General features: G+C 43.2%; 1 protein-coding gene across 2 annotated transcripts in view; it reads left to right on the top strand.

Annotated features, from left to right (window-relative positions):
• Window positions 1-12,479, top strand: part of mcf2l2 (MCF.2 cell line derived transforming sequence-like 2) — a 338,701-nt gene that overhangs the window by 160,561 nt on the left and 165,661 nt on the right. For both annotated transcript variants that reach the window (XM_063045673.1, XM_063045674.1), the window contains 3 exons: window positions 3,479-3,595; window positions 5,593-5,742; window positions 9,576-9,700. In XM_063045673.1, the coding sequence (XP_062901743.1) occupies window positions 3,479-3,595; window positions 5,593-5,742; window positions 9,576-9,700 (392 nt within the window). The remainder of the gene's footprint in view (window positions 1-3,478; window positions 3,596-5,592; window positions 5,743-9,575; window positions 9,701-12,479) is intronic.

The following is a 12,479-nucleotide window of genomic DNA, read 5'->3' as shown; positions in this document are numbered from 1 at the left end:
GACAGCTTCAGTGATGATCTTCAGGACCTGATCATGCCTCCACCTGCACCGTCCCTCACCAAGTGCCCTTGCACAGCCGCTGAGGATGTGCTCCAGGGTTCCTCGCTTGGAGCACAGTGGGCACGCAGATGACTCTGCCTTGCCCCATGTGTGCAGGTTTGATGGGCTTGGAAGCACATCGTACACTGCCTGGTTGAGAAATTGGATGCGGTATGGTTCGGCTTTCCAAAGCTCAGCCCAGGTCACTTTCCTCTCAACCACATTCTCCCATCTTGTCCAAGCTCCCTGTTGCTTCATTCCCACCGCCTTGCAGGCTCTCGTCTCCTCCACTACTGTTCTCACCTCCTCCTGAACTAGACGACACCTTTCCTTCCCTCTGGTGTCCATTTGGGGAGTTGGAAAGGATCCTAGCCCAGCTCGGCCTTGTGTGACCACTCCCACCAGCCTCCCGTGATGCAACTTCGTCTCTGCCTCCTGAACAGCTTCCTCTGCCCTCCACTTCCTGCCAGTACTTACTTGGATCCCTGCTCTAGCCACCTTCGGGTCACTTGAGTCCCCATACTGTAGCACTTCTCTGGCTCCGGGTCACTTGAGTCCCCATACTGTAGCACTTCTCTGGCTCCTGTTACCTCGAATTCTTCCTCCAAGGATTTGAAAGGCAGTTGCAGTTTGTTGTGGTGTCCATAGAGTGCGATGCTGCTCAGGCTCTTTGGCAGCCCCAGCCATCTCCTGAGATGGTTGCTAACCCTCCTCTCTAAGGTTTCGACTGTCGAGATCGGGACTGCATAGACGAGGAGGGGCCACAGGATTCTGGGAAGAATGCCATGCTGATACACCCAGGCTTTAAACTTCCCAGGTAGGCCAGACTTGTCCACAATTTTCAGCCAGCCATCCAACTCGGTGCAGGTTGCCTGAATGGATGTTGTGTCCCTTAAAGAGCTGTCAAAAACTTTGCCTAAGCTCTTGACTGGCTTTTCTGTGATGGTTGGGATGGCTGTGCCTGCGATGCTGAACCGGAACTTGTTCTCCACCTTCCCTTTCCTCAGCACCATCGATCTTGATTTGGCAGGTTTGAAACACATCCGGGCCCACTCCACCAGCTTTTCGGGCCCTTGCAGAATCCTCCGGCAGCCTGGGACTGATTCTGTGGTGACTGTGAGGTCATCCATGAATACCCTGATAGGTGGTTGCCGTTGAGCGGAGTTCATTCTGGGCCCTCTGCACTCTGGTTCAGCAGACTTAGTGAGCATGTTCATGGCTAGGGAGAACAGTGTCACTGAGATAGTGCACCCTGTGATGATGCCCATCTCCACTTTGTGCCAGGTTGATGTGATTGCTCCTGAAGTGACCCTCATCCTGAAGTTGCTGTAATAATCAGCTGCACCAGCTTGTGAGGAATGGAGCCATATGCATTTGCCAGGTCGAGCCACAACACTGACAGGTTGCCCTTGTTCTCTCTGGCCTCCCTGATGAGCTGTGTCACCACACTGATGTGCTCCAGACAGCCCGGCATCCCTGAAATACCACCCTTCTGGACTGATGTATCAATATAGGTGTTCTTTGCTAGGTAGGTGCACAGCCGGTTAGAAACTGCACTGAAGAAGATCTTCGCCTCGACACACAGCAGGGAGATGATGCGGAACTGATCTATCTGGGTGGCATTTTCCTCCTTCGGAATCCACACCCCTTCAGCCACTCTCCACTGTTCTGGGATCTTCCCCCTTCTCCAGAAGATTCTCAGGATCTTCCACAGACGCAGCAGGAGTTTGGGGCAGTTCTTGTACACTTTGTACAAGGTGTTGCTTGGTCCTGGAGCCCAGCTTGCCCTTGCTTTGCAGACGACCTCTCTGACTTCCTTTAGTTGCAGCTCTGACATGTCGAACTGCACATCCGGTTCAGGTGGGGCTATTAGGATGTCGCACTCTCCCAACTCCTGCTGTCTTTCAGGATCATTATATATCTTCTTCAGATGTTGGTCTATGTCTTCCTGCGAACAAGCCAGTTTCCCACTGCGCTTCTCCCCCAGCAACTCCTTGGTGAACTTGAAGGGGTTGGCGATAAAGGCAGCATGTTTTCGAGCCCTTTCACGACGCTGCCTCCAATGCCACTCTGCCCGGTGGAGGACCCTGATCTTCTTTCGTAGTATGCACATCAGCTGGGCCAAGCCAATGCGCTCCTCTTCTCCTGCCTCCTTGTATTGGGACTTCAGCGCTTTCATCTCCTGCCTGATGTTGTGGATCCTCAATGCTCTTTGGTTCTTCGAGTAAGATGTTTTGGAGCCCTCTTCTCCGAACCGTTCAGCTACGATACTGACAATAATTGTTGTCATGACTTGCAGCTTCCTATCAACCCTTCGCCGTTGCCTCCAGAATTTGGTTAACATCTTCAACAAACTGCTTCCACAGTGAAGTCCTGTTAGCTGCAGGCCATTTGATCCACCTCCTGTCAGACTTCATGTTCGAGGGATTAGTTTGCAACACTTGGAGGTTCTGGGCACTATGGGGTGACTCCGGGCCTGGCCCCTCCTTCATCTCACCAGGTTGGACACCTGCACGTTGTGCTGCTCCTGCTCCCGCCAAACATTTCATCCTCGCTCGGTGGATCTTCAAACCGCGATTGTTCTTGCAGATTTTGCCACATGCACACTGCTTCCTTATCGTCGTTTGTTCATTGCCTGGGTCTGATGTCGTTGTGTCCATCCGACTGGGGTGCTGATCCTCCCCCCGTCTCGGGCACCCCTGGGGGTATCTTTTCCTTAGATTCTTTGTAGCTTTTGTGGGGGTCCTCCTCTCACAGATTGGGTTGCCAGCCCGTTCTGCCCTGGTTGCCGTCTCTCCGGGCTGTCACTGACTCTCCAGTCGTCACCACTCTTTTCGCGGTTGTCACCCAGTCTTTCCTGGTTGTCACTGATTAACTCAGGGTGTAAGCTGTGTACATACATCTATTGATGCTTCTGGACACATTTTCAGTGATGTTCCTGGAAGATCCTTGCACATTATTGTTTGAGCTGACTGCAATCTCCTAAAAGAAATAATCTGACCTGAACAAGCAAGAATAAACGTATAGAATGTTAGCATGAGCAAGGATTATCTGTATTTACTGCAAGCTCATGTAATTCAAGGACATTATGGATATCTAGCATACACACAGACTTACTAAAATAACCATAACAATTAAGAATGATACTGTAAACAGAAGTTGTAACTTCTGTCCTTTGGTGTCTTGGATCTTTTTATCTTTCATAAAACTGGACAAATATTTATGATTTTCTGTGTACTGTACTTCAAAGTTCATTGTAGAATTACAGGTTTGTATAATATTTAATTTATTTGCTCTAAATTATCATTATAATGGTATAACATTCATCTGACAATTGGTGCATTCTGACAATTGCTTTGGATATTCATTGTTACGATATTCTAGGAACAGGTAAGGATGAATTGATAGCTCAAAAAGCTCTCTGTTGAATCTGTTCCAGATCATCATGTTAAATACTATAGCGGACCTGCACAATTACATTGAGAAAAGTCAGTTAACAAAGGACTTGGGAGGCACTCTGGAATACTGTCATAATCAGTGGATTCACCATCGAACTGTAAGTGCAATAACCAATTTTTTTTTCCAACCTTTCATTCGTCTATTTTTAATTGTCTATCTGAGGTATTGATTTTTAAATTGGAGGTATTAAATTGCCAATTGCAATATTTTAACAAATTTTCCCAAAATATGAAATCTATTAATAAAACTGGCCAAAGTACCATCAGTTTGAATTGGTAAATAGGGGTGATCATTGTCACAGTCTGCAACTTAGAAAGCAGTACCTGTACTCTGAACCGTCATCTCCTTCTGTTTCTTGGTCTCAGGCCCACCAGTTTAGGAAGGATCAGCAGAATGTCCATGCTGAGAATTCCGGAGAATATCTGCATTATTTGCCATGAGTCTTTTCTAGCAGACAAGTTGTACACCATAACATCTGCTCTTCATTCTGTTACCGAGAATATTCTCACTATTATCTTAATGAAAGTAAATTTCAAATGGAATATTTAAATCTGTTCTAATGAAAAATTGAGTATGTTGACATTCATGGTAAATGGTTAATAATAGTTACAAATGTCATACAGAATAACTTTATATAATAAAGAATAGGGCCACAGTTTTTCTGAGATTGTACCTAGTAAAGGCTTCAGTTGTATTCAACATCCAATTAACATTAAATAGTCATAGTCATACTTTATTGATCCCGGGGGAAATTGGTTTTCATTACAGTTGCACCATAAATAATAAATAGTAATAGAACCATAAATAGTTAAATAGTAATATGTAAATTATGCCAGTAAATTATGAAATAAGTCCAGGACCAGCCTATCGGCTCAGGGTGTCTGACCCTCCAAGGGAGGAGTTGTAAAGTTTGATGGCCACAGGCAGGAATGACTTCCTATGACGCTCTGTGCTGCATCTCGGAGGAATGAGTCTCTGGCTGAATGTACTCCTGTGCCCACCCAGTACATTATGTAGTGGATGGGAGACATTGACCAAGATGGCATGCAACTTAGACAGTATCCTCTTTTCAGACACCACCGTGAGAGAGTCCAGTTCCATCCTCACAACATCACTGGCCTTACGAATGAGTTTGTTGATGTTGGTATCTGCTACCCTCAGCCTGCTGCCCCAGCACACAACAGCAAACATGATATCACTGGCCACCACAGACTTGTAGAACATCCTCAGCATCGTCTGGCAGGTGTTAAAGGACCTCAGTCTCCTCAGGAAGTAGAGATGGCTCTGACCCTTCTTATAGACAAATTGTATACTATTTACAACAAGTACACCATGTATACATGAAAATTAAGATTCTATCATTTTAACAGTTAATTTTCAATGACAAAATGTTTAGCTTATTTACCACACTTATCATGGCTAGGCTATAGGACACAATTTTCTCCAGGTTTAATAGGCAATGATTAGGCTAATACAGCAAATTCCTCAAAAAAGGGTAAATGAGATTTTTGTAAAGTTAATGGAGTGTGTAAGTAGCCAGAATCTTATGAATATTTTTGTTTGACTGTGTACTTGGTCCTTACCTACAAATAACATCGTACTGCACTTGCCTTATCATTTTAAACACAAAATTGTGGCTGGATTTCTCATTTTCTTGGAGAAAATATTGATTAATACCAAGCTGCTCCAGAGCCACACATCGTGTAAACTGGATTGTGGAAGAATGGCAGTTTGCTTTCATTTCCCAGTTTGTGTTCAGGCATCTTTCTTAGTGACCTGTCACTGTAACTTTGCAGGTAAAAGTATTGGCAGACGGAAGTCTTAATGTTCCACTACTGTGCAAGATGTTGTCACTTTGCTCCTGTTAATTGCACCAGCTGCAAATGAAAATTCTAGTTCATTTTGTTATTTGTTATTCTGCATGTTGTTTTAACTTGGTTGCTACAACATGTTTTCCTCCCAAGATTAATTTTCAGTTAATGAGTTGTTAAGCAGTTAGGTTGCAATATTAAGGGTGTGTGTATCTACACCTTCTTGGTTTTTAATATGTATTGGGTTTATGATTTCTACAAATTCCAAAATATTTGATTGCAGACCATTGAAGACTTTGCAATGACGGTGAAGGTGACAGCACAGTTGTTACAGTCGTTTGGCACCGAGCTTGCAGAAACTGAATTACCCAATGATGTCCAGTGTACTAAAGTGCTGCTCACCACTCACTCAGAAAAGCACAATGATCTCAAGGTAGGTAACATTATGTGCTTATTAATATACTTCAGTATCAATGATACAGTTTGGGGGCTAACGGTAATAACTCAGGAGGATGTGCACGTGGACAGCAAGGTGACACTTAGTGGTATTGTTATCTCATTTGGCAATTTTACGGGAATTGTTACATTCCAATGCTTATGCCTTCAATTAATAACTGATAGCGGAATATCATGGGCGCCAAATTACCCAGAGACCGGAGATTTCACCCAGTCAGCCAAAATGTGACTTCATGTCCACAACCACTTGGTTGACCCTCATTTCTAAATGTAAGTTGTATTAATGTGCTTTGCTGAGGGCAATTAGGGATAGGCATTCAGTGCTATTTTGCTGTCCGTGCACATACCCTCTGAATAGTATTAAGGATAAGATAAACTATTGAATGAATTGGACATTGTGTACTTTGAGGGAAACCTGTACACCTGCTTGTTAATGCAAATATCTAATCAGCAAATCAATGCCTGAAAGCATGCAAACATGGTCAAGAGGTTCAGTTGCTGTTCAGACCAAGCATCAGAAGGGGCAAGAAATGTGATCCAAGTGATTTTGACCGTGGAATGATTGTTGGTGCCAGACAGGGTGGCTTGAGTATCTCAGAAACTGCTGATCACCTGGGATTTTCCACACACAATGGTCTCTGGAGTTAACTGAGAGTGGTGTGAAAAACAAAAAAAAATTAATAAGCAGCAGGGAAAATGCGTTGTGAGGTCAGAGGAGAATGGCCAGACTGATTCAAGCTGACAGGAAGGCAACAGGAACTCAAATAACCAGGCTTCACAACAGTGAATGTACAATACATTAAATCTCAAAGTGCATGGACTACAGCAGCAGATGGCCATGACCGTACACTACAGGAAGCTCTGAATAAAGTGGCCATTGAGTGTAGTTCTGTATTGAAAATTATTAATTGTTTCTTAAACAATGATTGAGTAAAAATCTATTTAACATCAAAAGGTTCAAAGGTTCATTTATTAGCAAAGCATGTATCCATATACAATTCTGTTTCATGGCTATCTGGAGAAGACAAATTTCAAAGAAAGAACATGAAAGTCGTTCAGAGAGAAGCATCAGACACACACACACACGAATCCAATCATCACTCCCAATACCCCCTTCCACCCACACAAAATGGAACAGGAACATTGACCACCCCCCTCCCCCCAAAACAACCACTCCCCCGCACAAATAATTAACAGAACATCAACCCCCAAGCACCCTCCCCTCCCACAACAAAACAGAAAAGGAATGGGCAATAAAAACACCCTGAATATAAAAACCGTAAGACTGAAGAAGTCCACAGTCCATAAACTCAGTAGTCCAATTCATAAACACAAAACCACAATACCATTGTCCGATATCACCAACATTAATGATGTGTCCCAGTGCATCTTAGGATGTATCACGGCATCTGGTAATATCAAAGTCTATTGTCTTTAAAATGAGGTGGCAGCTAAGTGTCAATCGCATCAGTGGCACCATTTGTAGAATCAGCTGTTGACACGGTTGAAAGAGAGGGACACCACATGAGGCAGAGATGCCTACCCACCTGCACCCTGAGCCACACTGTGATAGGCTACTCACAGATTCCTTCTTCGTCAGTGATCAAAAGGATGGCAGTCAGCTCTGAACTCTCACTCAGTTCACCTCGATGTCTCAATCTTCCTCGATGCTTTAATCAGTGAAATGGAGTCAAACATTGTGCCCCGTCTCAAAGTTTCTTTGCATCAAGGCTGTCTGAGTACGCACTCACTTTCCAGAATCTTCTCGGACACAGCAGAACACTGGATCTCCAAGCTGCAAATCACAGGCTCTAACAGTCCCAGAAACAGATTTAAGGTGAAAAACAGACGCAAGAGTAGTAAAAAAGAATTTTTTGTGCGCTATCTGGAAGATGTCGACCAAGCGAGCATTGTACACAGTGCTATCTTGACCGGAAGTCATTACAGCATAATTAGCATTATAGCACAACTAAAAATGACTTTATATGTGTAACAGAACATTGAAAATGTAGCATAATGTTACACTGAGGTTTCTTGTGTAGTGTGATACCATATTTCAGTCAATGATCTTGTAGAGGAATGGTTAAGTTACTTGAATAGCAACCAGGATTCTGGACAATTGATTAAGTCAAGTCTTTAAATGAATCTGAAATACAGGTTGACCACCAAACATCTGGAGTGATTGGGTCTTGTGCAGTGCTGGATTAGTGATTTTGCCAAATCACAGGTGATTAAATAAATAAACACCTCTAACCCACTTAATGATCATCTCACCCTTCTAGCTTTCATTGTTTTCCTTATGCACATCTGATTTTTTGATTCGCTGTCTGGAGTAACTTTTCTGTTTGTTTCTTTTTATGATAAACTGTGCGAGAGCTGATCTTATACAAGTCACACAGCCTTCCATAGACACACCACTGTTTTTTCCAGAACTTCCACCTGATCTTGTATAGATAACCTATGGTGTTTGTATTTTACATCACGAGAAGCACTTCCTTTATTCAATGAAGACATGACTGGTTCTAGATCAGCACAGATTATAGAAATAAATGCAGAATAACAGAGGAATGACTTGCTTCTTTTAAAGACCATGGCAGCAGCTGATTCTGCAAATAGTGCACCAAAACAGTGGTGAAGGGTTAATGTGACAACACGGGGAATTTGAAATTAGATTGGCGCAAGTTATGTCCAGACTAGCAGTGGAAACAAATTACTGATTACCAGATTTAAGGTGGTTGACCTGTATTAAATAGGAGCTAGTTTCATGAATGATGGACATAAATCAGCCCCACCATTACTGGAAAAAACCCTCCTTAAGCACCATCTTTACCCAGTTTGGTATGTGAACCCAGATCCAGCAAAGTGATTGACACCTAGACCCCACCTCATTTCAAAGTCAACAGATTTTGACGTTACCAGATGCTGAGATATGTCCTAGAATGTGCTGGGACACACCATCAGGGATATAAGCTGGGGTCATCAGGTGTTTCGGATCTTTCAACATCAGACACTGTCATCCAGGCGACCCAGGCAGGGTTGACCAGGCCCTGACTTGTGTCCCATCAGTATTGGCCCACATGTCACACCTCTTGATCCATAGCCATCTGGACGCCCCAGCTTGTATCCCAGCACCATCAGTCCACGGGTCACACCTCTTGATCCATGGCTATCTGGAGGCCCCAGCTTGTATCCCAGCACCATCAGTCCACGGGTCACATCTCTTGATCCATGGCCATCTGGAGGCTTGCTCCGCAGCCTCTGTGATGGTGCTGATGGCTCTTCCCTTTGCAGCCCTCCTTGATGCCAAGGAGAAAGTGGGTTGTGCAGAGCAAGGCGCCTCTGTACCCCTGTACCCCACCCTATAGCCTTGCATCATGCCCTCCATCTACCTTTGACATTGCTCTACCAGCTCCTGGTACTTGGCCTTCTTGCACTTGAATGCCCAAGGAACTGTCCATTCTAGCACCTGCTTTGAGCTTTCTGACAGAATGACCATGTCAGGCCTCAGGGCTGATGATAGCAAGTCATTAATTTTAGACATCTTTATAGGAAGTTAATAATATAAAGCCATGTAAGTGGTTATTAAAAAAATAACAAATCCAAACATTCAACAATTCTTTAAAAAAGTGATTGGTAATACTTCGCTGTCTTGTGTTTAGTGTCATACTATTTACTGTACATTCCATTGTACACATTGCAAAAACTGCAAAAGATGTATTCAGTGATGTGCAGTATCCTTTGTTGCTAATGATCACAAGACCTCATTTGCTAAGTTAAAGCAATGATTAATAAGCTGTTCTTGTTTTTCAGGATAAACTAAAATCAGCAGTTACAGAAGGTAATACTTTACTGGTACATATTAAGGAGCCAGTTACTAAAAATCCTAATTATAATCTGAATTCTGATGAACTGGAAAATATGGCTACTGTTGAAAGGTTAGTGGGAGACTTCATGTCAGATTTTTTTCTTTATAACACAATCTCAAAAATGCATTATATAAGCAATATAAATAACTACCAGTGAACCTGAACTGATCGTGTTTATGTAAAATGGATAACTGTTTTACACAGCAGACTAGATAATCAGGATGCTTCAAGTGACTCCACATTAGAAATAAGTATACAACATTCATTTTTTTTTAAAGATAAAATGTCAATGTTAACATTAGTCTTTCTTGTATATTAATTACTTTTTGACCTATTACTAAAATTAACTGACCAAAATACAACACCTTGCATTTGCCCAAGTTAAATTCCATCTGCCATTCCTTCCCCCACTCCCCAAATGATCGAGATCCTGTCATAGTGTGTACCATTGTTCACTACACCACCACTTTTGGTGTCATCCTCAACATAGTCATCAAATTGTTAATATAGATGACAAACAACAATGGACCCTGCATCGATCCTTGTGGCATATAACTGGCCACAGTTCTCTAACATGAACAATAATCCTCTGACCCCTTGCATTTGGTTAGATGATCCTGCATCCCATGTGATCGGATTTTTCAGACTAGCCTATTACTTGGCATGTTGTCCAAAGCCCTGCTAAAATCTAAGTAGACAGTCAAATTTATGACACACAATTTCCCATACACAAAGCCGTGATGACCAATCGTTATTAGTCCTTGCCTTTCTAAATGTTGGTAGGTCATGCCCTCAGGGCCCCCTCCATTAACTGATGTTAGACTCCCCAGTCTATAATTAAAGGCACGGCATTAACCACTTCCAGTACTCAGAACCTCACCTGTGGCTAAAGATGATGTAAATATGATATCTCTGCCAGAGGTCCTGCAATTTTTTCCCTGCCTTCTCACAGTATCCTAGGATACACATATCAGGCCTTGGAAATTTAGCTACTTTAATCCGCCTTCACACTGCCAACACCTCTTTTGTAAAGTGAATCTGTTCCATACATCATTATTCATCTCCCTTAATTCCTTATCCTCCATCAACTTTTCCACAGTAAATACAAACAAAAAAAAATTCGTTTAAAACCTTGTTTGTTTCCTATGACTCCACACATAATTGACAACTTTGTAGTTTAAAGGTACCTATTCTCTCTCTAGTTAGCCCTTTGCCCTTAATACACCTATAGAGTCTCTTGGGATTCTTCATTACCTTGTCACCAAAGCTATCACATGTCCTCATTTTGCATTCCTGATTCCATTCATAAGCATATTCCTACATCTCTGATACAGCAAGAGCGTTGCTTGATCTCAGCTGTCTGTACCTGACATATGCTGTCTTCTTTTTCCTGACCAGTGGGTCAACAACCCTCATCATCAAGAGCTCCCTAATCATAGTCGCTTTGCCCTTCACTCTAGCGGGAACGTCTTGTCCTTCAGCTCCCCCTGTAGTGGTAGTGAATAGTGTTGTTCCTGTGCTACTCAGGTAGCCACTTTCACACGGGAGCAGTTCACAAATGGTACAAGTTGGGTTATCAATAAAGTTCCTGCTGGTGTCCTGTACAGAAACACTTCTCACTCACTGCTGGGATGACATGCCATCGAGAAGCTGAACCTCACTGCAAGGATGGATTCGCTAAACAATGTTCAGTTACTGGAGAAGCACCCGGAATTGTTCACAGACAATGAACGAAGTGTACCTTCTCCAGCTGAGGCTAGGCATAATGCTCTACTGTTTGATCACAGTAAAGCATCTACCACCGTCGCATTGACGAACAAAATCAAAGCTGAACTTGAGAGAATGGAGGTGCTTGATATCATAACTAGAATGAATGGACCTCCTGGCTGGTGTTGGAGAAACTGAACCAGGCTGGAATCATCCTGAACAAAAAAAAAGCAAATTTGCAAAGTTGGAGGTGAAGTTCTTAGGCCACCAACTCTCCTCAGAGGGAGTGCAACTAGATTCAGACAAACTGGCAGGAGTTCAGAACATGGAACAACCTACCAGATGAGAGATCTGCAGTTTCCTTGGCGTGGTAAACCAGCTGGGAAAGTTCATTCCAGATTTGGCAGAGAAAACGAAGCCACTACATGACCTCCTCTCGCAGAGAAACATTTGGACCTAGGATGCACCACAGCAGAAGCCATTCTCATCACTTAAAGCAGAGCTCATCTCTCCACCAACATTGGTGTTCTTGGATCAGAACAAAGTAACCAATGTCTCAGCAATCACCTCTTCCTTTGGCCTAGTGGGGACTGCTCATGCAAAACTGCAGTGGTGAATGGAAATCGGAAGCATATGTAATCAAAAGTACTGACTCTTACTGAACAGTGTTACACCCAAATTGAAAGGAGACACTGGCTCTCGTGTGGGCTTCTGAATGCTTCAGCTGCTACTTGATAGGCACTAAATTCAAGTTCCTCCTTAAAACAGATCACAAACCATTTGTCAGCCTCCTCAGCTCGAAACACTTGGATGAATTACTTCCACATTCAGAACGTGATTCAAGATTCAGAATGAGGCTTCTGTGATACTGTTATGCCTTTGAGCATGTCCTCGGCAAATCTTTCACAACCCCAGACACTCTGTCGAGGATGTCGTGCAAAAACGAGTGGACAGAAGGTGACTCCAACATCTAATAGCTCAGGTACATGAAAGCTTTCCTGCATCACAAAGTAAACTGCATGAAATTCAGGCCGAGTTGAAAGAAGTCCAAATCTGTGATTATGTGCCTGCTGTTCTAAAAGGAGCTCATGAATTCAGACCTTACTGGCTAGAAAGAGAGAAACTCACCATTTTTGCTGCT

The sequence above is a fragment of the Mobula hypostoma genome, chromosome 4 (genome assembly GCF_963921235.1).
Source record: "Mobula hypostoma chromosome 4, sMobHyp1.1, whole genome shotgun sequence".
Lineage (NCBI taxonomy): Eukaryota > Metazoa > Chordata > Chondrichthyes > Myliobatiformes > Myliobatidae > Mobula > Mobula hypostoma.
Note: the sequence above shows the minus strand (reverse complement) of the source record. Positions and strands in the feature narration are given on the sequence as shown.